The 27998-nt window shown below is 40.8% G+C and overlaps 1 protein-coding gene across 10 annotated transcripts in view; it reads left to right on the forward strand.

The window, feature by feature from the left end:
• The window catches only part of LDB2 (LIM domain binding 2), a 394374-nt gene that overhangs the window by 358960 nt on the left and 7416 nt on the right, over positions 1 to 27998 (forward strand). For all 10 annotated transcript variants that reach the window (XM_008017817.3, XM_008017815.3, XM_008017820.3 and 7 more), the window contains exon 6: positions 24809 to 24932. In XM_008017817.3, coding sequence (XP_008016008.1) covers positions 24809 to 24932 — 124 coding nt within the window. The remainder of the gene's footprint in view (positions 1 to 24808; positions 24933 to 27998) is intronic.

Below are 27998 nucleotides of genomic sequence, written 5' to 3' on the forward strand. Positions count from 1 at the left end.
GGAGAACTTATGAGACTGTTAAGGATTTCAAAAGTGCTTTTGCTTTAAATATGTTTCACACATACTTTGTTTTTTCCTGAATTATTCTTTCCAAGAGAGCAGTAGATCTGTATTTGGGTCTTCACCCAGAAGGAAGAAACTAAGGAAATCTTCACATTTCCTTCTAGAAGAAGAGAGAGCAAGGGAAATCATTGATTTCTTAGTAAAAACTACATTGTGTTTTCCTTTTCCCTGTCATACTCTCCCATAGTTTGCTTGCTTTGTCACAAAGAATAAAAGGGTTTTAGAAGTCTTGGTGTTTCTAAGAGCCTTAGTTCTTGAAACAGTCTCTCCACATGAGTAAGGAAAACTCTAAAAAGAAAGAAAGTCCCTCTTTCACAAACAAAACCTAGACACTCAGCCACACACACAGGATTACACCAATCATAAAAATGTAAACTGTAAAAACCTCAGAAAGGCAATACAGAAATATGAGTTTAGGAATATGAGTAACATTATGATTGACAAAACACCATCACTGGAGTGGGCACAGCACTTCATTTACATAATCCTGTTTCATTTTTAGAGCAGACCTAAAAAGGGCTTTATTTTGAACACAGACTGAGTAACTGGCCTAAGGCCATATAGTCAAAAAATAGGGAATGGGATTAACAACCACTTGTTTGACCCCTAACCTGTACTTGTCCTTCTAGGCCTTCCTCCCAGCCCTGCAAATCTTTGGGAAGGTGTTCAGCAGCCCTGACACTCCCCTGCTGAGCCATTCTCCATCCCCTGACCCACCTGAGTCATGTGATTCCCAACGGTGGCAGAACTGGAATTCCCTCTACCCTAGAATGACTTCCTGTTGAGTGAGAACAAACGTGCTCATTCTATAGTACAATCTGAGTTAACACAATGACTGTTCATCACATTCTGACTCCTTTTCTCACTCAGCTGCCAGGTCCTTTTTGTGTTTCCCCTGAAGGAAAATCATGAACTTCCAGTGGAGGCACCAACTTCTCTGGACAGTAGCAGAGGTCATCCGGGCATCTGACCAGCAGCACAGCAGGTTGGAGCACTCAGCGAGGTGTAGGAAGGCAACTTCGCTGGGGTGGACCACAATCAATTTGGAAAGTCACAGCCCTCAGACATTTACCATAAAGCAGGAGTGATTGAGAACCTTTTTCCTAGCTACTCATCTTCCCAAAGCAGCTCTATCACCACGGTCACACCCAGCCAGGGAGATAAAAGGCTTGCTATCTGCTCCTACACAAATGAGCTACATGGGCATCCTTCATATGGGCTGTTCTTCTCCTGGTCCAGTATAGAAAACAAAGTTAGTGGCTGGGGAGAGGGCCGACCATCCTCTAGGGGAAAATGCATTCCCCTTACCCTTTGTGGCCTAGTGCTCCGTCCAACTTTCTTGCAAAATAGGCATACTTGGGATTGGGTTTTCGTGCTGTGCAGCTTCATCTGCTTTGGCAAATAATACTTTGAGGCTTATTTGCAAGGATCTTTCCCGAGTCACCAAAGTTAGCAGCATAGTGCAGTGGTTAGAAATGCATGTTTTGTATTTTTCCTTTTACGCAAGTTCAATTCCCAGCTCTGTTGCTTCTTACTTGGGACCATAGAAAAAGCATTTGAGTTTTCAACACATTGGTATCTTTGTTTACGTATGGTGATGATAATAAAACCTGCTTCATAGAGGAGATGGTTTGTGGAAACCCAGCATAGGGCTTAGCATAATGAAAGCATTCAGTAAGTGCTACTACTATTATTTACTATTATTGTCCAGCATTTACTAGAATCAATAACTAAACCATCTGGTCCCAGTTCTGATATGCTTTTCTCCCAGGAAGCCTTTGCCAACACAGCCCTCCCACCCTAGTCTGGATTGAGTATTCTTTCTTGGTGTGTTCCGCAGCCCATGTTCTTCTCCTGTAATAGTGCAAATCACCCAGGCTTGAAGGAAGGGACTATGTCTGCTTTGTTGATTGTATCTGACATAGAACCTGGGACACAGAATGTGGACACTCAAAACATGTTTGTTGGATGAATGAATGAATGACTGTAAGGAAAGCTTGAGGTCTCTGCCATATTGAAGAACCCAAGAAAGAAACAATCAGGCACCAAAGGCTCTATGAAAGGAACCTGGAGGGACAGTGACAGCACAGTGATGGGAAGGGGTGGCAGGACAATTATGCACATCTGCCTACCCCTAAATCCCATCTGTGCCTTTTATATTGTATCATGTTACATGAGGGTCTCTCCTGTCTGTGAGTGGTTAGCTCCCCTTCTGTGTCATCCAAATGGTTTTCTTTCAAGAACTAGCAATTACTTTTGCCCTTCTCTCACACAATCACAGCAGTTGGTTTACCTGAAGCCCCTTGCCCCAGATGCATGGAAAAGCCTATTAGGCTGGAGAAATTCTTACCTTCTTTCAACCTGTGAAAAATGACAGCTGTGTACCACTTTGGGGAGAGTTGAGACTGGGACAAAACTCAACTCCAGATGTGTCGTAATTACATTTCTGGCTTTATTACACTTCTTAGTATGTGGTTTGGGTCTGGTCACTAGGATGGGGTGGCCGTGCTGATGTGATGTCCTGAGTTGAGAGACCTCAGGGTGCACAGAGGTTTTGGGAAGGTCTTTATGATGGAAAAAGTGTAGTGTCCAGATAGATGGATAGCAAGGGGGACCCTACAGAAGTTCCTCTGAATCTGTCCTAATACTTCTGAGTCAGATATCCTCTTCTTTCTTGGCATCTCAATTGAGTTTTGCTCTTCTGATTCATCTTAGAAAGTGAAAATAACAATTTCATGTCACTTTTTGTCTACCACATGGACAAAGTTATTTTACTAATAATACATAGTGTATGTAAAGATACAGAAAAAAGGAAGACCTTTTAAGCTACTTGAGAAATATAAATTAGCACAACTATGTGTTCCAATACATTTTTTCGTTACTCAGAACTAGCATAGGCCTTTAGCAAAATCATCAGTGATAAAACATGTACTCCCCTTACCCCAGTGCTAGAGACGAGAATTCCTGCAAGGCCAGCTTGGGGTGTTTAGGAGGGGAATGGTAATTATGAGACAAGTCCCACTGGGGTAAAACTTGGTTTCTGAAACGCCTACTAAGGCATCTTGTTCATCAACATAAAAGTATCATGATACTCCATGGGTTTAGGATGGAGGCTGAGATAGAATAAGAACGTCGAGGATATTAATCACATTTTGCTGCATACAAAATTTGGAAGCACAGCCAAATTCACTCAATCTTGGACTTTAAAATGGGTTTCCTCCCTGCAGGCACTGTGCACAGAATATTTATTGTTATTTTGTGATCATCAGAGGAATATGAGTTGCACATGCTGCATCACTCTGATGGACTCCCCTGCCCCCCAAGTTTATGATAATTTACCTTGAGAGCTAAAATTAGATCATGGCACTCCATACAAAGGAATATGCTTCTGTAATTAATAATGCAGAGTCCTCACATGCTGTATGGTATGAATTGCATTACTAATTGTATTATTATGAATGTGGTTTAGAGTATTATTAATGCAGGAAATATCAATACTTAAAAGCCTCACTGACATGAAGATTTTTACTTCAGCAAGCATGAGCTGGCCTGGAAGCATTAAATACTCTCTTGCTTAGAGGCATTAATCTGTACTCTCTTTCAATACATTTAATTAAAAATTTCACCTTTCCAGGAATTGCTTTTATGCAACCCCAAAATGGAATTTTATTGGAGGGCAGGTCTTTTATATAAGCACCCATTTGTTCAGCCAGGGTGACGTCCCTCAGACAAGGTGTCTGGTAACGTTAGGGACATGGTGAAGAAGCTGCCCTTCTCTGTCACGGTCTTGCTTTCTTGAGAGAAGTCTCAGCTTTATAGACAAAAATAAAACCATGTTCAGAGTCAAATGCCAGGACACACCATCCAGGATACAATTTCATTGTGTCATTTGTCATTGCTTCTTTAGGACCCACTTAAGTGCATCTTAATCCACCTTGGAACTCCGCAACCAGGGCTCTGAAGTTTGCAATGTCTTGTATGTGTAGATACTTGCAGACGCGACTTTGCTTTGTATCCTGAGATCCATGGGGTAGCTATTATTATTTCCATTTTTGCAGATATGAATGGTTTTTTAACTTTAGAAATGGAATCCTTAACCTCAGACTAGAGGTTAATCACATGTTGATAGCACTGAGGCTTGAAGAGAGTCACACAGCTGGTAGGACCTGGCTGAGATTTGAACCTGGCTCTGTCTCTAAAGCCAAGTCCCTTCCTAGTTTTCTTCAGGCTCAGGCCAGTGACTCTTCTATCAAGGGTAACAAGCCAACCCACCGAAGGGGACTGAGAGGTTTCCTGGGATCTGGAACTTCTAGTTTTAAAATCTCGGACAGTCCCAAGCAAACTGAAGCAAGTTGGTCACCCTAATTCTATCCCACAAGTCCTCAATTTACTCCATCTTTTCAGTTAATTGAGATCTTGAGTTTATTATAGACAGGATATTGGAGTCTGTTGATTGGCTGCCTTCCTAGAAAGTGGTTGCATGCTAAGAATGTCAAACTGGCACACAAAGAACATTTGTCACAGGGAGGGACAGAAATTCTTTGAAGCAAATATGACAGAAGTCCCACACAAGGCGCGTGGATCAGTTACCACAAGATGCTAATACCACGGTAGAAGATTTCCTGCAGCACTGGATTTGGGGAACCATAATGGTTATTATTCGGAGCGAGGTGTCATGGAGACAAATAAACAGACATGGTCTATTAGGGTAATGGGAGAAAAAAGCAACATTGATCGAATATTCACCTCTCCAAATAATTTGCAGCTGATTTCGGAAGCGCTTCATGAACACACCTAAGAGAACGAGACTCTCAGATTTTACTAATAAAGTTGAAAATATGCTAGTGTTAATATAGCTGGCACGAAAGAATAGGAAATAAATGCCTGAAGTTTGTCAGCTTATTAATCATTCCTTTGTAAGCAGTGCTTTTACTTTCGTTGTTGCAACATCTAACCACAGTTCATTGGCTAAAGGCCAAACTAGCTTTTGCATTGGCATATTACCGTGCGCTATGGCCCTGTGCTTCTTGTCTGTTTATTAATGCTGCAGACTTCCTACAATTCAGTCTAAAAATAGCATCAGTTTTGTGAAAAATACTGCATTTGTGCTTTAGCCATGGTAAGGAAATATGGAAGGGTGTGTGTGTGTGTGTGTGTGTGTTTGTGTTTGTGTGGACCTGAAGAAAACATTGTGATGCCGAAAATCCATAATTGTTACACTCCTGAAAACCTTATTTTTTTGGCATACCTAAAATTAAAAGAAAAAAATTCAAAGGGAATAGTGGAAAGAGAAGGATGAAGAGAGGCTGATCCCCGCCCCTGCCCCAAATCCCAGCTATGCATAATCTCTGTTTATTTTTAGTACACAAAATGATCATTCTAAGTTAGAATGAAACCTCACAAAAAGCCTTTTATTAGAGGGTTTTATCCTTAAATGAAACTGTGTTCCCTCATCTTAGGTCCTCTCCTACCTTCCTCCATCTGTTTGAACTGCAAAGCGTCCGTGGAGAAACTATGGATGGGCATATTTCCTTACAAGATGTCTGGAAAAAATATATTACTTTGGGTGCTTTTCGACAGAACATTCCTAGACAAAATTTATTCTAACTATAAGGTTTTCCTAAACCATATCCCTGGTATGAAGGGGTCTATCTATTTAGCCATGCCAGCACTCAAACATGAATGACACAGTGATGATTTCTCTAAATCCATGATTTATTTTGGACCCACAAGAACTTGAACAAGACAAATAAGGTTTGAGAAGCCGTGTGAACCTGCGGGAATTGCCAGGGACACAGGTGAAGAGTGATAGAGGATGTGTTTCATCATCAAAAGGAAGAACAGCAATAGTGATAAGGTCCCATGGCTGCACAAATAGAGAAAGTGAATGGTTTGCATATCAGGCATATCAGGTGTTGGGATTTGACGCAGAACTCCTGAATAATATGTTATTTGCCTTTTGGAGGAATTAAGAGGAAGGAAATGTCATTCTTCACCTTCACATATGATTATGAAGAGAGATGGTAGGATGATAAATTGTCATTTCCTAAGCTGTTTCTGAAAGATACTGCTGGGAGCAAGGGTGACAGGGAAGGACCAGAGGAACTGGGACAGCCCAAAGTGGCCTGAGAAAAGAGGACTTGGCAACATGCTTTTTAATCAGCCTTTGTGTCAGAACTGTGTGCCAGTCGGAGGGATAACAGCTTTGTAATAGTAGAGCATAGTGGGAAGAACATGGGCTGCAGAATCATCCATTTGTTCAACAGGTGTTCATGGAGTACCTGCTGTTTGCTGAGCACCTTCCTGGGTATGGGTCAAAAGAAGTTACACTGAAACCTGGTTCCACTACTTTCTAGCTATAGGTCTGGGGCAAAGCACTTAACCCCTCTAGAAAATGCCAAGGATGGTCTCTGAAACTAAGGATCCTAAGTCCTAATCTATAACCTTGTTGGGAGGACAAAATGAGATCATTTATGAATGGTGAGTCACTTAAATCTCTGTAATCCTTAGGTTGCTCATCTGCAAAATGAGGATAAAAATACCCAAGTCATAGAGCTATGGTGCTGTCTAGATGGAGTAACAGAGTAACTAGTTGTGTGCCAGCCCCCTAAAATAGTAGATGGCATTTTAGGAGTCCGTGTGTTGACTCAGGTGAATCAATTTAAGAAAGAACAAACTTCAGGACAGTCTCTGTGAGGATAGATGGGAAACTGTCATTTTGGGAAGGTTCTGTACCTCAAAGAAAGCCTGTATCGTGCAAAAGATTCCAGAAGAAAGGAGGTATATGTTAACCCTTATTTGATGTTTTCAGACCAAATGAATATGTATTTTGAATCAGAAATAAACTAGGTCCTTTTTCAGGACTTAAGGTACTAGGTTCTGCCTCAGATCATGAGGGACATAGTAACAGACTTTACTTTCAGTGTGCCCTTGGGCAGCTTACTTTCTGCTGCTGGGCAAACTGATATTTGCCCATACATAACAGCATTGGAAAACAGAAAGTCCTGAATGTCGCAGGAGAGTTATGGGTTTCAAGAATTTTCCAAGAGCTAGCAAGGAAGTTTGAGACTAGACCCAACTGAAAGCAAGTGTCCTATTTGAAAAGGGGAAAGTGTTACCATGTGTCATGGCACGGTGAAAAGGGCAAGACCTTGAACAAGGAGAACAGCCATTTCAAGGCTGACACCGAGGCAGCAGTGTGAGGTCAGGCAGAGCCTCTTAACCCAATGAACTTTGGCTGTCACTACTGTAAAATGTCCAGGAGTAGGCTAGCTTTCAAAATTCTATAATATTGGGAGTCTTATGATATCTGCTTGCTGGTTTATAAATAATTTGAGAAACTGAGACTCCACCAAATGTAGTAGCCTAAAGTGAACTTGTGGTTGTCTTGCCTTTCTTACTGGAAGGCACCTGGGTTATTTCTGCCAATTAGACCAGCGATTTCCGATGAATCTGCTCACCCCAAGCTTCTCAGTGCTCGCAAAGGGCATGAAGAACACATTCGTTCTCACATCTAGGGACTCAATGCCAGAATGGACAGGATCAGGCAGATGTCAACCATGAAACTTTACACATACACACACAGAAACCAAAAAAAGTGGAGGCTGAAGCCGCAGTCTATTGCATCAATTTATTGGCTAGAACAGAAACTGATTTTCAAATACCATATATATAGATCTTCTGTAAAGGACCCAGGGGACAAGGTTGCTCTCAAAGCATGGAAAAATGAAAGGGAAACAACGAGATGGAACACAAGGAAGAAGACAAGGAAGAGAAGCTCCCTATGTGACTAAATGCAGATAGGTGGAGGAAAAATAAAAAAACAAGCTTCCATCCCTGATCCCTCTCAAAGCTTTGAATACTTTCTGTGGGAAAACACACAGTGAAATTAGAAGTGATGCACATTGAAATGACACTGGAGAAGTGGTGGCAGAAGGCAGGGTCCTCAGTTCTGACCCATTTCTACTGAGGATGAAGGGACATGGGCCCTGCTGCACCTACAACCTGGCCTGTCAGTGGTTTGCCGCATTCATTCATTCAACATTAATTTATTTCTCTGCTTGCCTACTAGGATCCCAGGCTCATTAGGAAGGCAGACACATATTCAGCTCATTATACCATAGGATGATAGAGATACATTCCCAAGCATGGGCATAAAAATTAAGATGGGGGTAATTGATTCAGTCTGGGGGCCAAGTTCAAGGAGGACAAAGCTAATGAGTCCCTAAAAGCTGCATCCTTGGGCCCGTTACTCATTCCCTCTGGTTTCCCTTTCCTCATCTGTATAGTTAATGGTAAGTAAACACCAAGTACTGGTAATGATTAGAGGTAGTGAGTGATTTATTAACCTTCTAAAAGAGTTTTATAGTCATCATTTTTCCTCCTCTGGCAACTGTTCCAAGAAAAGCCAGGTGCGTTTGAAGATTGAAATGTGTGTGGCTTCTCGGGATCTTGGTGTAGACTCTGCTGCTCTGAACTAACTGAGTAGACAGGTGTCATGACACACTTCTCTCTTCCTGAGTTCCAGAGTGATGAAATGGGGCTTTGAACGTAATGTCTTCAGCCTCATGAGGCCCCTATACATCTGTTCTTTGCCCATGTCCCTTACGCACAGGCTCACAGACCAGATTTCTTCTCATGAATCACTTTTCCTCTTAACATCTTCTGCTCTCCCACCAGGCACTTCTCTATACCTTACTGGTTCTGGTGGCAGGGGGCACCGCACAAGTCTACCAGTTCGAAGGCCTGCTGCCCTCACAGCTTGTGTGTGCCTCTTCAGCAAGGCTGGCCAAAGGCCCTGCCCTCAAGTTGCTTACCGTCAGCCTCTCTCCATTCTCAGGAGGCCCCAAACACTGGTCCACCTCTGCTCAAAATCCTCCTATGTCAGCCAACTCACTCGGACCAAAGGCCAACATCCCCATTATGACGTTTGTAATCCATTAGGTTGGTGCAAAAAAAATTGCAGTTTTTGCCATTGCTTTTAATGATAAGAACCACAATTACTTTAAAATATTTTTTCATTTCCATAGGTTTTTTGAAGAACGGTTGGTATTTGCGTACACGAGTAAAATTTTTAGTGGTGATTTGTGAGATTTTGGTGTACCTACACCCAAGCAGTATACACAGAACCCAATGTGTAGTCTTTTACCTCTCACCCCCTTCCCTCCCTTTCGCCCTGAGTCCCCAAAGTCCATTGTGTCGTTCTTATGCCTTAGCATCCTCATAGCTTAGCTCCCACTTATGATTGAGAACATACAATATTTGGTTTTCCATTCCCAAGTTACTTAACTTAGAGTAATAGTCTCCAGTCCCATCCAGGTTGCTGCTAATGCCATTAACTCATTCTTTTCTATGGCTAAGTAGTATTCCACAGTTTCTTTTTTTTTTTTTTTTTTTTCATTTCCCCCCCAGCTTTATTAAGGTATACATGAGAAATGAAAATTGGATATGTTTAAGTACACAACTTGATTGTTTGATATAGTTTTAGTGAAATGATTACTGAAATAAATATAATTAACACATTCGTTATCTCACATAGTTAATCATTTTGTGTGTGTGAGGTAAGAAGACTTAAGGTCTACCCTCTTATAAATTTAAAGTTTACAATGCAGTATTATTAAATATAGTCATCATTTCTGCTTTTATGAGTTTGACTATATACCACAGTTTCTTTATCCACTCTTTGATTAATAGCATTTGGGCTGGTTCCACATTTTTGCAATTGCAAATTGTGCTCTTCTAAATATGTGTGTGCAAGTGTCTTTTTAATATAATGACTTATTTTCCTCTGGTTAGATGGGACTGCTGGATCAAATGGTGGTTCTACTTTTCATTCTTTAAGGAATTTCCATACTGTCTTCCATAGTGGTTGCACTAGTTTACATTCCCACCAGCAGTGTAAAAGTGTTCCCTTTTCACCACATCCATGCCAACATCTATTTTTTTTTATTTTATGGCCATTCTTGGGAGTAAAGTGGCATCGCATTGTAAAAACTGCAATGAGTTTTGTACTAACCTAATAGTTCCTTACAGTCTCTCTGAACTCATCTTCTCCTGCAGTTTCCCTCATCTCTTCACTCCAGCTGCACTTCCCTCCTAGAAGTTTCTCAAAGAACTCAGGTCTTTGCTCTTGTTCTTCCCTCTGCTCCTGAGAATTCTGCCCCAGCAGAAATGCTGTCCTTCTGCCTGGAATGTGTTCCCCAAATATCTCACTGTCTAACTTTCTCTGAGATTTGGGTTGCCAGATAAAATACAAGATGCCCAGTTACATTTGAGAACAGATAAATAATAAATAAGTTATTAATAATATATTACTTTAATAAATTATTATTTATTATCTGAAATTCAGATTTAACTAGACAGCTTGTAGTTTTATTTGCTAAATATGGCAACTATGTCAGAGTTCTTCACTTAGAAGTTGCCTTTTGGATGCTTAATATTGGTTTTCTATTGCTGTTAAGACACATTACTACAAACTTAGTGGCTGGGAACAACACAATTGACGATCTTGCGGTAGATCAGAAGTCTGATACAGATATCATTGCACTAAAGTCAAGGTGTTGGCAGGATTACATTCCTCTCTGGAGGCTCTCAGGGAGAATCTGTTTTCTTACTTTTCCCAGCTTCTAGAGGCGTACACATTCCTTGGCTCCTAGCACCCTTTTATTTTCAAAGACACAGTGTCAGGCCAAGTCCTTCTCGTGCTGCCATCTTTCTGATTCCACCTTCTGAATCCTTCTTTCACTGATAAATACCCACGTTAGTCAGGGTTCACCAATAGGTTGGATGGATATATAGATGATAGATGATAGACAGATAGATGAGAGAGAATTCATTAGGTGCCTTGGCTCGTGTGATGACGGAGGCTGAGGAGTTCTGCAGTAGATATCTGCAATCTGCAGCCCCAAGGAAGCTGGTAATGTGGCTCATGGCAAGTCTCAAAGCTTCAGAGCCAGGGAAGCCAAGGGGGTAATTCTCACTCCCAGGCTGACGGTCTGACAACCTGAGGGGTGGGGGTTGGGGGAGCACTGCCTAGTGCTAGAATCCAAAGGCCAGAGAACCTGGAGTTCTGATGTCTAAAGGCAGGAGAAGAAGGGTGTCCCAACTCCAGAAAAGCGAGAGAGAATTCACGTTTTCTCTGCCTTTCTGTTCTAGCTGGGCCCCCAGCTGATTGTGTGGTGTCTGCTTACATTGAGAGCAGATCTTCCCCACTAAGTCCACTAACTCACACACCATTCTCCTCTGGAAACATCCTCATGGACATAACAGAAATACCACTTTCCCAGGTTTTTAGGTATCCCTTAATCCAATCAAGTTGACACCAAAAATTAATAATAACAGTACCTTTGTCATTATATTGGGTCCACCTGGATAATTCAGGCTCATCTCTGCATCTCAAGGGCAGTTGATTAGCAGCTGTAATTCCCTATGCCATGGAACCTGCTGTAGTCACAATTTCGAACCATTAGAATGTGGATATGTCTGCAGAGCCACTACTCTCCCACCTATCCATATTTTCAACCCTCCCAACTCCAACATTTCATATCTCTCTTCCCTACGTTCCTTTTTCTCTTTGGTACTTATCACTAGCTGACATAGTGTATCTTTTGTTTATTTAATTTATTTATTATCTGTCTCCTTCATTAAAATGCAGTTCCCTCACGAGCAGTGATTTTCTTTTTTCCTGCTCACAGCACCCCCAGCACCTAGAACAAATACAGAGCACATAGTACACATTCAGTAAATAGGCGTTGAATGAATGAATTAGTGAATGAATGAATGTATGAACTACAACCTCTGCCAACTCCATTTTCATACAGTGCTGGCATCATCAACATGAATCTTACTTTTCACCAAACTCCCTTCTATCCCTGGGAAAGGAGATGGCTGCAGATACAAGCGCACAGTGATGAAATGGCCGGGGAGCAATTGAGCAGCTGAGTGCTGCGTTATTGAGAAATCGTTCCTTTCCTTTGTGTCAGAGCAGAGCTGGAGAGCTGTTGCCTGGTAGAAGCTCCCAAGAAGGCAGCCAAGAAGACAGCTGTCCTAAATGCAGCCACGCTTTGCCTGCCCAGAACCGAGAGAGAAGACCACATCCCCACACTGATCAGCAGCCCCGAAATCCTCCCAAACAGCAGCCTTAGGGACACAGCCCCAAACCCCAGCACAAAGCTGTCTTTCCAGTCTTGTGGGTACTTATCCCAGGGCAGGAGGCAGCAGTAATCACTCAGTTAGTGTTCAGAAGGGATTATAACTGCATGAACAAGATAGTCATGTTCCTTGGAAACTGTCACTGACAGCTCTCAAGGAACATATCCAAATTCCCTTATTTGCAGTATTGCAATTATAAAGCTGCATTTATAAATGTTAGTGTTTAAATGTTACCTTATAGTGAGTACCTAGTCTTTTAGGTCCCTGGGAAGAATAACCAATGTGCTATAAAAGCTGCATATTTCCAGTGAGGCAAGGATGGATGATTGCAAAGGGTTCCTATGCTGGGGGTCAGTCTCCAAGCAGCCATTGTTTGCCTTTTGGGATATTTGGTGCTTTGTTTCACCAAACACATCAAAATGCTGATGCTTTTCTCATGTTCTGGAAACATGGATGAAAGAGCAATATTGCGTTTGACACATTTCAGTTTAATGTAAACCCTAATGGCATTTGCAGAGGGTTTATCACACACAGAATGTTTCTGCCTACATCATCTGTGCCTCTCAGCTCCTCTTTGGGGCAGAAAGTGAGGCTTTGATTTAACTGGACCCCTGCCTGCCTGTCCACTGCAGCTCAGGCTATCAGCCCCTCCCTCATACTCTCTTTCCACGATGTGGTGGTTTCCAATGCCCTGTTCTCTTGCATTTACATGCATATTTCCTCTGCCTGAGATACCCTCCCTACCTCTGTCTTAGGAATCTTTTCTTTCACCTGGCTGACTCCTAATTCATCTTTGTATGTCTCAACTTAAATATCGATTCCTCAGGCAGCCCTTCCTGACACGTTTTGCCCTTCTTTATTATGTGCATCCAGTTTGGAATCCTGGTTTATCACCTGTCTCTCCCTCCAACAGGGAGCCTCAGGGGAGGGAGCTGCAACTTCTGTGTTCACCATTGCACCTCGAGTGCCACTCTCCTTCCTGAGCATATAGAGGGTGCCTGATAAATACTATGTGATACATGCTTGAACAATGTGCCCCAGGTTACTACAGTTATGAAATGGATAAGCAAAATCTGGTCCATTTGTTTTCCATCCTACCGCATCCCTATTTTCAAGCATTCATTTCTTCCACAAACATCAGACCTACTGCTTGGTAACTTGAAAGAGAAATAAAATAAACTCACAAGATACAGCCCAGCCCTCTAGGTGTTTAGAGTCTAGTGGGGGGCACCCTAATAGTTAACTTTAAGTGTCAACTTAGCTAGGCTGTAGTATTGTTTGCTGTAGGCCTCTCTTACCTACAGTTTTGTTTCCTGCAGTTTCAGTTACCTATGGTCAACCCCACGGTCAGAAAATATTAAAGAGAAAATTCTAGAAATAAACTATTCATAAGTTTTAAATTGCCATTCTGAGTAGCGTGATGAAACCCCACACTGTCCTGTGTCCCGTCTGGAATATGAATCATTCCTCTGTCCAGTGGATACACACTACCTACCCTACCCACCCATTAGTCCCTGAGTAGCCTGCTTGGTTATCAGATTGACTGTCGCAGTATGGCAGTTCATGTGTTCAAGTAACCTTTACTTTAATTAATAATGGTCCCAAAATGTAAGAGTAGTGATGGCTGGCCATTCAGATATGTCAGAGAGAAGCCATAAAGTGTTTCTTTCAGGTGAAAGGTAAAAGTTCTCAACTTAAGATAAAGAAAAAGAGTCCTGAAGTGAATAAGATCTACAGTAAGAATGAATCTTCTACCTGTGAAGGAAGATAAAGAAATTCTTGCTATTTTTGCTGTTGTACGTTAAACTTTATTATAGGTATCTACATATAGGTTTTAAAAAACAGTATATATAGAGTTTGGTACTATTGAGAGTTTCCAGCCTGTGGAAACTCTATGGATTTTGGGACCTGGTAACCCGTAAAATCACATGAGCCAATTCCTTAAAATACATATGTACATACATGCATACATACATATACATACCCTATTGGTTCTGTTTCTCTAAAGAATCCTGACTAATATAGTGACCTACAGTAGTCAATGTCTGAGGCCATTTAGAGTAATTCTGAGCCACTGGCCTTCATTTTTTGTGCCTTGGCTCAACTGAAGGACAATAATTCGCCAATAAGAATCTTTAAAACTTACCAGAAATTTGCTTGTACCTCTCTAGGTGACAGACAGCACTCCGTAGATGTTTGTTAATGATTGTGATGTATTTCCAGGCAGATGATTCCTCTTTCTTTTGTAAACATCTAGCTACTGTGCCCTAGAATTTAGAGATGCTGCTAGAACCCACAGATGGGATATTTGAGGCAATAGCCCAATGGTCAGAACAAGTTATATATACCTTAGACAGAGTGACCAATATTTTTTAGACATCCATTGTATCATCAAAATCTAATTTTCAGGTTGTGTGTGTATATATATTTACATTTCTCTCTATATATACAGAGATACATAGAGTTGTTCCTCAGTAACCACAGGGGTTTGGTTGTAGGACCCACAGACACCATAATCCCCCATATAAAATTGTATATTTGCACATAACCTTTGTACTTCTGCTCACATATTTTAAATCATCTTTAGATAACTTACAATGCCTAATACAATGTAAATGCTAAATAAGTAGTTGTTATACTGCATTGCTTAGGAACTAATGACAAGAAAAAAGTCTGTACATATTCAGTATTGACACAACCATCCGTTATTTTTTAAATATTTTTGACCTGTGATTGGTTGAATCCACAGATGTGGAACCCCCAGATAAGAAGGGCCAATTGTACATACATGTAAACATGCACACACACAGCAGGGAACGTCTATAAAATTTTAACAGATATGTTATGCCAAGTTTCAAAGTGTCTTCTGTGAACCCCCTGCCCCACTCTTGGTAATAGTCCAATCATAATAAACATGTATAGAGCACTTTCCATAAGCCAGAAACCTAGGTAAATACCTCAAATAAATTTGCATCTTTCTCCTAGTTACCCCACTAGTTAGGTACTAAGGTTATCCTAACCTTGCTGATGGGGAGACTGAAACGCCAAGAGATTAAGTCGCTTGCCCAAGGTCACCCCCTTATTAAGTAGGTGGAGTTTGAACCCAAGCTGAATTTGCTTGCCTAGCTACAACACATGAGACTCCAGACACCCAAAGTCCTTCATCTTGCATATATTGTCTAATTTCTTATAAATCATTTATGTCAATCAGAGCCCACCCAAGAAAACAAAACCCACACCTGATAATTTAATAGAGGAAATTTAATATAGCATATGCTTTTAAAGATGTTGGAGATAGACAAACAATCAGAGGAAGATGAAGAAGCACTAAGATTAGCAATTGCCACTCCTGGGGCTAGAAGAACAAAGGCAGAAGGTGTAGTAGGGTCACATGGTGTCAGCTGGAACTGTAACGGATGTGTCTGATGACAGCTGCTGAAAAGGCTACCTGAACTACAGAGAAAGCAAGAAATACCCCTCCTTATTTCCTTAACCATAGAGTAGGTTGAACAGGCTCCCTCAAAATTCATATTCCCCTGGAAACTTAGAATAATGTGACCTTATTTGGGAGAAGAGTCTTTGCAGATGTTATCAGTTAAGGATCTCAGCATGAAATCATTCTGGATTTAGAGTGCACCCTAAATCCAATTACTGGCATCCTTATAAGAAGAAGAGAGAACAGAGACACAAGGGGAAAGGCCATGTGCAGGTGGAGGCAGAGATTGGAGTGATGCAGCTACAAGCCAATGAGCCCCAAGGATTGCTGGTGCCACCAGCAGCTAGGACAAGACATGGCAGGATTGTTCATGGGAGCCTTCAGAGGGAGCTCAGCCCTGCCTACTCCTTGATTTCAGATTTCCAGCCTCCATAACAGACAGAATACATTCCTGTTGTTTTAAGCCACCCAGTCTGTGGTACCAGGATATGGCAGTCCTAAGAAACTAACACAACCTGCTTCTATCTAATCTCCCTGGGTACCTCCAACTGGCCAAACCTCTCCTGAAGCCAGCTGGCAAAGACAGCTGGGAAATCACGTGCAGGGGCTTGTCTCCTGCCATGCAGAGCTGGAAGGAAGGGGCAGGTCTAAGAGCAAAGAGGCAAATAACCTGAGCATTGTGGAAGGGCGTGCCCATGCAGGAAGATATGGCAGAGAAATGATGGCTGTAGCATCAGAGGTAAAGAAAAGAACAGAAGGGGCTTTGAATGGTCTCTTCATGGGCCTAACGGGTGCAGCAGAAATCATGAGCTTGGCTAGTCTGACGGGGCTGCCCCAGGATAGGAAAACAGTCCAAGCACTTCTCCCCTGGGTGGGTCTGAAAAGCAGTCAATGGCCTCCTTCCCGAAAGTCTCAAAAGTGAAATCAGGGAAGATCACTCTGGAAGAAATATGGTCCCTTCAAGACTGGAGTGACAGCTGCTGCCACTCTCCTCTGGCTGAGAACAGAGGGACTCCCTGTCTCCAGGGTTGGATGCGATAACTTTCATGAGTAATCAATTTGCAAACAAACTGAGAAAAGGCAACACATCCCCCCGTTGAATCTTCAGATAAAAAGGAGGATGTTTTGAATTTGACAACCAATCTATCTTTAATCCTATCAGGAAATAAACCTGAATCATAATCTGATGTTTTGGAATTGCATCGCTTCTAAGGGAAAGTGTTTCCTCTATCCCTTGTTTTTCTTCTTCAGAGCAGAGTGAGTTTAGTCATGTGGATGCCTGTTATTCATTCTTATCTGCTTCTTGGTGGGGATTATTTGATTTTTTTTTTCTTTTTGATTCCATATATTATCTTTTCATTATGTGTTTCCTAATTAGGAGAGACTCCTTCACTCTTAGATAAGAGTTTGTTTCTTAATCTCCCCCCACGACCCCCATCATCTGAGGTCTTTCTAGTACAGATTTAGCCAGAGGAGTAAATTACTGGTGGCGGGGCGGCGGGGAGGGGAGGGCGAAAAAACCTGGCATGTGGAATTGAACATTTGGTATTTATCACTGAATTCTAAATATGGGTTATTATCAGAGACGTTAGCTACTAAAATGCCATGTACCATTGGCCCTGATTACTACTCTTTGGGGCATTCATTGTATCTAGTGACCCTAAGACTTGCAGAGACCACATGACTTACTTCCCAAAGAAGCTTCTCAGTCCCATAACACATTGAGCTCCTGGCTCAGTGGGGCTGGCCTTTAAGGCCACAGCACTTCTCATCACAACAGTGTTCATCTTTTGAGTGCTGACCTAGTTCCAGGCTTTTGTATTAAGGGCTTACTTACTTTGTTTCAAACTGTCAGAGATAATAGTATTATCCCCATTTTCTAGATGAGGAAACTGAGATTCTGAGAAGCTAAAATTCTTGACAAAGAACACATAGCTAGACAATGGCAGACTTGGAGGATTTGAACCCAGATGAATCTGCTTCCAAAACCTACACCCTTTTGCATCACCTACCTCTCTGTGTAGGTTTTGGAACCAGATTCATCTGGGTTCAAATCCCCAAGTTTGCCATGTGTTAGCTCTGTGGATCAACACCATTTGCAAAGAGAAACTCAAAAACAGTGAAAAGCTTTGAACTTGGTATCTTAGAAGTCATTTAAGCCACTGATATTCAGAGAGGTAGGCAGCATAGCACTTAGGAGTTAATAGTACAGGGTTGAAGTCAGAGAAACTTGACTGAACCTCTTCTCTGCCCTTCACATAGCTGTATTGCCTTGGATACACTGTAGGAACCACATTCTTTATCACTACTTCTGGATGATTTAATGGGTTTGAGTATGAGTTTTCTCACCTGTAAAAGTGGGCCAAAAGGTGGGAGTGAGGGTTAATGATATAATAATATAAGGCACATACTCCAGGGATAGACATAGACTAGGCATTCTGTAGATATTATTAAGTTATGAGTCAACAAATATTTGAGTATACCTAATGCCATGTTAAATGAAAAGAAAAGTAAAACCTAGCTTGCTGTAGATAAGAGGTGAACAAGGCTACAAGAAAGGAAAATTTCTAATGCAAATATAAACACTGGGATGTGCAAAGATTCATGATAAGTGCTATAGAAGCAAAAGAGTCCCTTGCAGGATAGGATGGTTGGAGACAGAGGTGGGATTTGAGCTGGACCTTGGAGGACCTTAAATGGTTCAGATAGTGTGACTTAGTGTGGGCGAGTGGTTCGCAACAAGTAAAGGAGCTGTCTCCAGAATATAACTCAGCTATGTCACTGGGAATATAGTTTAGTTGATCTGATACCTTTTTAATGCAAAACTTTCTCAATAAAGGAAGCAGTGAATTGAACATGCTCGGCCTCAAGCTCTTTATCCTATTATGGAGATGTAACACGTCATTTGCAGCCACCTCCTTGGAATAGTACTGATTTAGTTCAAGCATCAACAAACTTTCTGTGAAGGACAAGATAGTGAGTATTTTTTAACGTGTAGGCTGTCCAGTTACTGAGCTTTGCTGTAGCACAAAAGCAGCTATAGACAGTAAGTAAGCATGGATATTTAGTCCACAGGTCATAGTTGGCCAAATCCTAGTTAAGATGACTGGGAAAGAGGAGAGAAGGCCTTTTAAGCAAGAAAAACAACGCAAGCAAAGGTCCGAGCAGCGCGTTCACCTAGCAACTCTGAAGAGACCTGCATACAAAGAGTAGAAGGTTCAAGGTCATAGGATGTCACACAAAAAAGATGGAATTAAAATATTGATGGTAGACAGAGCCTACGTTGGGAGATAATCAAATACTGCTTTGTAGTTCACAGCCAAATCTGACAAGCACCACCTGTTCCCGAGATTCAGGCAATGAGATGCCCCAGAAGAATGGGTATGAGTGTGCAGTGAAAAGAATTGAATTTCTCCAGGAGAGCTGTCAAATGAAAAGCAAAACAAGAGCAAAACACTGCACTGTCTACATTTGTTAGGCCCTCTGTTAATATGAAAAGGCAGGAATCCTGGGACTGAGCTAAGAGCTTCCTGCCTGACCAGGACATACATATACATTGTGCAAAGCATTTTGCATGCAGGAGACAATCATTTATTTATCAAATGAACAAATTCATCACTTCAGAGTACACAGGACCATGCCTGATTTGTCTGCCATTAACAAATGACTCCTTGCTATAAATCTGGCCAAGCTATCTATTATCCCTCCATCCATCCATCCATCCACTCATTCATCAAGTTCCTGTTGTGATTACAAAGTTTCATACCAAAGGGTCAGTCTTGGGGTCAGAATCTCAGAAAAAAAGAGGTCAGAAGCATAGGGGAGCAAGCTCAGCCTAAAACATTCACTAAATCTGCAAAAAGATGTCCTTGGAACTTTGCCAGGATGAACAATGGCTTTCTTAGGGATCTTATCTGGACTTGACAGGGACCCCATGTTTATGGGTTTTATATTTAAAGAGTGATCACGGGCCTTGCTGATCCCTTCCCTTTCCACAGTGTCCTGGGATTACTCATGGTATTCTTCACTCTGGTACTACCCCAAGAAGAGACCAAACAAAAGTGCAAGCCTGCATGCAGGCTGCTGCAGATGTTGCAAACATGTTGTCTGTGGCCTCTCATTTTAGGCAAAGGGAAAAAGTCCAGTGGGCACTTTGTAGCTGTCCTGGCTGTGCAGATTAATTTTTTCAACATCAAAGGACCATGTGTTATTATGCTCAGTTCCACAATGTGCATTTGCCTGGTGATTTTGTGTGTGTGTATATGGAGTGGGGTAATGAGGAAAAGGCATATATCTTGTAACCTGGCTCATACTTATTACAAACAGGGGACTCTTCCTAGAGTCGATGGAAGGGACTATAGAGGATTCAACAACTACCAGAAATTTTGTACAAAATTTGAAAGACAGGCTGCATAGCCTTCACCGGATTCTCATGAGGGTCTCAGACCTCAGGGAGAGTAGGAATGGCAGCTCCCAAAAGATTTGACTAGCGACTAAGGGAACCCACTCCCCAAACCTGCTTCCTGATTTCATTTCATAATGCCCCAGGCCTTTGCTGTTGCCAAGATGCGCTGGCTTACTGCCAAAGAAGACAGGCTCTTATCTGAGTTAGTTCTGCCACCTACAGCACACAGCCCAGCAAAGCCATTGCATGCTTGCAGCAGAGAAGAAACCTCATTTGCATACATGAATAAGGGGAGGGCTGCCTCTCCAGCCCCAGACTCTCCACTGGAAGAAAAATGACTTTGGGGATTCTTGATTAGCATTCAGAGATGCAAGCTCCTTTGGGGTGGGTTACAGTGATGGAAAGATATTTTTACATTAAAGGGAAAGGGATGAATTTTGAGGATTAGCACCTGAAAAAGAAATGTTGCTGAAAGCCCAGAGAGGAAAGTCACTGCAAAAAAGGAAAAGACAGTGAGCTCAAGAGTCCTCACAATAAGTGTAACCCTCCCATTTCATAGCATGCCCAATGCTAATAGTCCTTTCTAGGTCCAAACGGGTCACCCCCACCATCTACCTTGTCGTACAATGAAAAATACTTGCTTTGGAAGAATGTGATTTCCTAAGGCAGGATAGTTTTATTAATATACTTAAAGCAATTTTAAGGATTACCTCTAAGGGCAGAGATTGTGTTATTCTCATTTTTGTGTCCCCAGCACCAAGCAGAATGCTTGATACTTAGGAGGAAGCTCAGTAAATGTTTGTTGATGTAAAGTAATAGAAATGTAGTTTGTGTTGCAACCTATGCATGCTTGCTAATATATAATCATAATATCTACAGATTATTAAATAGTCATGCATTAGACATATTAACTCAAATTCTCACAACAGTATATAAGATGGGTATTGTTTTGCAGGTAAAACTGAAACCCAGTGTTTTTAAATAACTTACCTAAGGATGCATACCTAGTGACAGTCAAAATCCATACCTAGACTTCTTAGCTTGTAAATCCATGTTTGTTCCACTCCACCCATGTATTTTATCTCCAGTGTAAGCTCATTTACAATGAGTGGTAAATGAACCAAATGTAAATAATTTGAAAATGTTGAAAACATTTTTAACTGTTTTAAATACTAAAAAATATACTGTAAAATGTTTCCCAGTCTTTAGGATTTCTCTGAAGTTTTTCTTACCATTCTTGCTTAATAATAGAAGCAAATATCTTCTGACCCTGTGTGGATCTAGCAGTGGTACTTCTTTGAGGGATGACCCACTCTTAAATCTACTTGCATAGATAATTGTGGAATCTTTCACTCCTTTTGGTCTGGTGAGCATTAATGGCTTGGAAAGGCAATGAAGTAGTCTGTAACTTAGGTACATGTGCAGGTTTGTTACACGGGCATGTTACGTGATGCTGAGGTTTGGGCTTCTATTGATACTGTCACTCAAATAGTGAACTTACTACCTGATAGGTAGTTTTTCAACGTTCCCTCCTGCTTTTGGAGTGCCCAGTGTCACTGTTCCCATCTTTGTGCCCATATGTACCCAATGTTTAGCTCTCTCTTATAAGTGAGAATATGCAGTATTTGGTTTTCTGTTTTTGTGTTAAGTCACTTAGGATAATGGACTCCAGCTGCATCCATGTTGTTACAGAGAACATGATTTTGTTCTTTTTCGTGACTGTGTAGTATTCTATGGTGAGTGTGTACGACATTTTCTTTATCCAGTCCACCACTGATGGGCTTGATTCCATGTTGTCGCTATTGTGAGTGGTACTGCAATGAACATGAGTGAAAGTGTCCTTTTGGTAGAAGGATTTGTTTTCATTTGAGGATATACCCTGTAGTGAGATCAGCAAGGAATTCTTAACAGAGGAATGCACACATAGAGTCTTCATGATGTTGTAATATGGAGTTAGCTGTATAGTAACCTTGCCTTTTTCACAGGTTTTTCCATATTAACACTTTAGACTTCAAAAAGGACATCAAAGTAAGCAAGACTGAAGACCCAACATTACTAACCCAGGTCTCATTACTTTTCAGCCTGGTTTAGTAGGGTTGGTGTCTTGGTCCCTTTGATGTGCATAATCCTTGTGTTGTTCAGGCTTTGAAATCTTATTGTCTTCCAGAGAAATTGCAAATGCAAGAAAAGTGCAGCTGACCCTTAAATGGGGCGAGTGGGTTAAGCAAGCTTAGGTCAGTAATAGGTACAAACAACTGAAGAATCTTTCTAGGTAAAGATAATTATTATCCTTAGACTTAAGAAGGAAAGAAGAGAACTTGAGAAAATGGGAAGAAGTGAGAAGAGAATGGACTTAGAACTGGACACCACTGGGGTTTGTGCATGTCTTGCTGTCTCTATTATCTATTTGAAAGCCCTGGATATATAGGTTAGTGGACCGCAAATTCTAGTCGTGTTTGTCAGAATTATGTGAGGGCATAGGGATACAAAAATGTGATTCCTTTTCTTACCTATCGTAAGGGTCACTCCTATAACAAAAGACAAATTAACAAGAGAAAAGTATAACATATTTATTGAAGCAAAGTTTTACATGACACAGGAGACTTCAGAATGAAGACCCAAAGATACAGGAAAAATGATTCATTTTTATGTTTAGGCTACATGAGGAATGCACAATTGTGATGGGCTGTGATTGCACAAAAAGAGTATGACCTAATGGTCACAGTATATTACTCTCAATGTATAGGTATAGTACTCAGGTATAGTACTCTCAATGCAGGTATAGTACTCTCTAATGGGAATAACTGAGTAGGGAAACCTAGCAAAGCCTGTCTGTTCAGATTCTTCTTTGTCTCTCCACTCAGCACTTCTTCCCCCTGGGTATGGGACAGGATCCTTGCTGGAATGGGGATCGTATGACCTACTTCCAAAGCAGATCACAGAATTTCTTTATGGTCAGCTCTTACACAGAAAGGCAGGGGGAAGTTAGAATAATATGTTTAGATTTTATGTCTACCTTTAGCAGGCATGGGTTCTGGTTTCTATGACTTTCCTTGGGGAAGAGGCATTCTAGTTTATATGGCTTGCTGTGGGGGAGAATAAGGGGCAGGAGACAGTAGGGCAGGAGAAAGTAAAAGACAAACTTTGCTTCATACACAGGCCTTCACTTGGGGGCATCGTTTTCTGAGCCCCAAGAGGAGTATGTAGATTTGGAACCCCACCTCAAGACCCAGTGAAACAGAAGTGGCATAGCCCCGAAATCTGAATTTTTAACAGTCAGCCCATTTGATTCTGATGGAAATGTTTCTTAGACCACACTTCGAGAAACGTCAGCATAGGAAGATCCCCCAGACTTTCTAAGATTCACTCTTTAAATGCATCTACTCATTTGAGTTAAACTAGGAACACAGAGATAAAAGGCATAGTCTCAGCCTTTGAAGAATTCATGGCCTAGTGGTAAAGGCAGACTTAGAAGCAGATGGTTTCATAGCATGAATGAGTGAGTCCATACAGCAGAAGGAGCTGGGTGCTGTGGAGAACTGAAGAGAGGCACCCAGCTCAGCCTGTGTGGGGACAGGTGCACATCTGGCAGGAAGGCTTAACAGAAGAAGTAACTATGTCTTCAAGGATGAGTGAGTATTCTCCAAGAGAAGGGGAGAGAAGAATTTCAGGTAGAGAGAGCTCAGAGGACCAAAAGCAGAGTGGCCTCTAGGGACATGTTCAAGATGAGGGATGGCATAAGAAGAGAGGCTAAAAAGGAAGGTAGGCTGATGACGCTGAAGACTGCAATCTGTCTTTCATAATAAGGTGATGCTTTTTCGCAGAAGAAGGTGCATGGCCAATATTTATATCATTGTAATTGCAATAGTGATCAATGTACAATTCCAAATTGTGGTCTCTGTCCTCATAGGTATAGTACTGTCAATGCAGTGGTATTCTGATAAGCTTCCTGTTGAGAAGTAATTCGGAAAAGTACAAGGCAATCCTACATGGTTTTATCGTCTTGTTTTCCTCATTAATCTTTGTTATCAGACGTCTTAGACTAAAGTAAGGCTGAAAAAAATCTAACCAAAGGAAGGAACAAGGTGGCTGTATGCAGAACCACAAAAAAATCCTCCCACATTGAATGTTGACATATGTTATTTACAGTATCATCATGTATAAAATACAGATGAGTACATGAATAAAAATAAAATAGCATTCACCATCCACCTTTCTAAGAGTTAAGATCAAAAAGTGTCTGTAGTTTCCACTCTGTTCTCCAGTTTAAAAGATGAATTTCACTACCAATCTGCATAAACTAGCATTGTAACTCACAGCGTGTGCTTATACAAACAGGAACAGAAACCAGAGTAGAAATCGAAGCATGCTGAAAGAAGAGGGTTTTTTGTTTGTTTGTTCATTTTTGTTTTGTTTTGTTTTTTTAACCAGAGAGAGTTATTTGAATTCAGAATAGAGCTACATATATCCACCCCATTGTCTGTACAAGTGTGTGTGTGTTTGTGTGTGTGTGTGTCTATGTGTGTATCTGTGTGAATCACATTCAGCTGTAATATCATATTATAATTGATAATTAAGTAGATATAGTCAAGTTTTTGTAATATTTATTTTTCCTCACATTTATACAAAGAAAATCAAAACCAGGAAAATAAAAGTATCCTCAAAGCTGTCTACTTGATTCCAGCTGTTAACATTATCTATTGTAATTAGTATTATAAAGTAGTGAAATGCCAATGTCTTTGAACTTCTTGCAGTTGTGTGTAATATTGGAGCCAATGCAGGAACTGATGTCGAGACATAAAACTTACAATCTCAGTCCCCGAGACTGCCTGAAGACCTGCTTGTTTCAGAAGTGGCAGCGGATGGTGGCTCCGCCAGGTACACCCTCATTCTTCGCTCCTTCTCTAAATTCGTTTTCAGAGGTGTCTTCCAGGGATGAAGCGATGTGAAAAGGAGGAAGGTGATCATTAATGTAACAGGACAAGTAGCTTATTAGGGATATTCTGACCATGGTTGTGGACATAGAGACAATGAATTTGTGACATGTGAACATCCTTAAGAATTATCTACAGTCTCCTTGCTTACCAGATTAGGACCTGCAACTCAGAGAGGTAAAATGACGTGTTCAAGGTCATCAAGAAGGTCATTGGCAAAGTTCAGATGAGAGCCGGGGGTCCCTGTCTCCCAAGCTAGTGGTTCTTCCACTGAGCCAGATTGCTGGCTTTTCACAGCCTAATGTTTTAGGTTTTTTGTTTTTTTAAGAATGGTAGAAATTATGAAAAAGAAGGAAGAAAGGGAAGATAAGGAGGAAGGAAATGAGAAAAAAAGGGATGTAAAGAAGGAAGGAAGAAAGAACAAAGGAATGAAGGAAGAAAGGAGGAAAGGAATGAAGGAAAAATGAAGTTTGCTCTATTTTTAAAGGTATATTGTATCAAAAGTTCTAAAAATGAAGAGAATACATAAGCCATTCCATTTCCCTCACTTCCCTAGAATGCAGTTTAGATACTACAGTCTCCTGCTGGGGTTCTGAAATTACCGCTTCAAGTCATCATTAATTGTCTTCCTATCTAATACACTTTCACTCCCAGGCGTGTTGAGCCTCATTGATCATAAAAGCAAAACGTATCCGTTCGCTAAAAATTATTTTTATAAAGAGTAATTATTAACACGAGGCACATAGCTTTCTGAATCACAAAATATAATGGTCACCTTCGGCTGGTAATTGGCCAGGGGTTTTACATAAAATGAATATAGCAAATTTAATCAAGTACATATTTAGAAAGCTGAGAAAATAAGTGTTATTTTATGTAGAATAGTTACATCCCCATCTTATGGGAATTTTAGACTTTTGGAATATTATTTTCCAAATATATTAAATGTGCTTAAATTGGCTTTATTTTTTCTTTTAATGCTAATAAGGCTTTACAGAAAAAAAGCAATCCACTCAGCAAATGCTTTGAGCACCTATATTTTCTAACATAGGCGTATATAATTAATATATTATTCATTAATTCCTTCATTCATTCAGTAATTATTTATTGAGTTTTACTAGGGTCCAGACATGGTTCTAGCCACTAGGAGTTACAACACTGAATAAAATATGCAAAAATATTGACTCCTTACCATAACTTTAAATATATTATCTCCATTTTATATAGTGTGCTCTGAGACTTAGGGTAGTAATTTGACATAGCCAGTCTCATGGCTAACAAATGAAGGAGGACTGTGTCACAAAAAGGTTTTTATGTCTCCAAAGTCCATTACTTTACTACCACAGCCACCTACTGTTAATGGGAATAGTCCAGAGTTTGCATTTTAGGTACATTTGCCCCATTGTCATGTCAAATTACAAATAAAAAAAGTACCAAATTTATACTCTTAAGGTCAAAGAAAGAAGATGCTTGTCAGCAGTGGGCCTGAGTATCTGCTGGACTTTAGAATGTTCTCCTCAGCCCTTTATTCAACTCCATGACCTGGAACAGTTCTATATCCTGTTCCTCTCATCCTTCAGAACAAGCACCCAGAACTCGATGGAGGAAAATGATAGACCATTTGATGAAAATCTTTAAGCATAAGAGACAAAATATTTACGAACGATAAAAAAAAAATAGTAGATAAGTAGAAAAGTCAAAAGTCAGAAGTCAGGGATACTCTTTGGACTAAGTGGTCTTTGAAATGAGCCTTAGAGGAAGATCCTTCCCATTGTCCATCAGAAGTGGCATAGGTGGTTTTTTTTGTTTGTTTGTTTTTGTTTTATTTTGTCTTGCTTTGCTTTGTTTTTGAGACATGGTCTTGCTCTGTCACCCAGGCTGGACTGCAGTGGCACAATCATAGCTTACTGCAGCCTCAACTTCCAGGCTCAGGTGATTCTCACACCTCAGTCTCAAGAGTATCTGGGACCCCGGTGCGTATCACCACACCTGGCTAATTTGTATGTATTTTGTGCAGATGGGGTTTCACCATGTTGCCCAAGTTGGTCTCGAATTCCAGGGCTCAAACAATCCACTAGCCTCGTCCTCCCAAAATGCTAGGATTATAAGCGTGAGCCATGGCACCCGACCAGCATAGGTGTTTTAAGAAAATTTTACAAGGCCCTCTTATTTGGTTCCAGTGTGGCCCTGAGTTGCCTTCTCTCCATCACAGTCAGGTCTAAAATAGAGTTAGCAAAAAGGATGTTCTTACTTGCCATTTCCAACTTATTCAGTAACTGGCAGGAGAAGGCTTCTGAAACTTTCTCATTTATGAAATAAAGATTAAAATAATAGTTCCTAAATAATAGGATTTTTTAAATATAAAATAGTGCATTGGAAACATTAAGAATAGTGACAGGCATTGCATAATGTTCTATACCTTATAAGTAACGAACAAATAAAGAAAGAATATTTATCTTACCACACTTTACCTTGGGTCTCTATATTTCCATTAAAATGTTGCCCCATCCTTCAAGTCCAAAATATTTTTCTCTATTTCTGAATAGGCCTTTCTTTAAGAGGTCTAGTTTCCCCTCAGTAATATACTGGCTATACCATATACTCAGACATATTTTTTTCTAGCAATTTTGGAATTAATAGCATTCATTAGACAGCAGGGCCCAAACCATGGGTATTCCTTCTGAACTTGGGAATCCCTAAGCTCCACATCCACAGCTGATGGAACTGACTTTACTTCAGAATTCTATAAAGGTATAATAGAGGTGGGCTGCAATATAACATTTTACCAGTAGATGCTGCTGTTGCACACTGGCTCACGAATTTGGCTATCTAAAGTTCCTACTTCACTTGTACCTTGGAGGTACCCTAGGGATCCCAGGAGTCCTCTCTTTGTTTTAAAGAGAAGATACACCAGAGGAAAAAAGTTTCCCAAATTTTCTAATGGCAAAATATTTTAAATCCAATTAAGAAAGTGGTACTTGTAGTTACACCCCTAAAAAATATTTTTCAAAAT

The sequence above is a fragment of the Chlorocebus sabaeus genome, chromosome 27, assembly GCF_047675955.1.
Source record: "Chlorocebus sabaeus isolate Y175 chromosome 27, mChlSab1.0.hap1, whole genome shotgun sequence".
Classification (NCBI taxonomy): domain Eukaryota; kingdom Metazoa; phylum Chordata; class Mammalia; order Primates; family Cercopithecidae; genus Chlorocebus; species Chlorocebus sabaeus.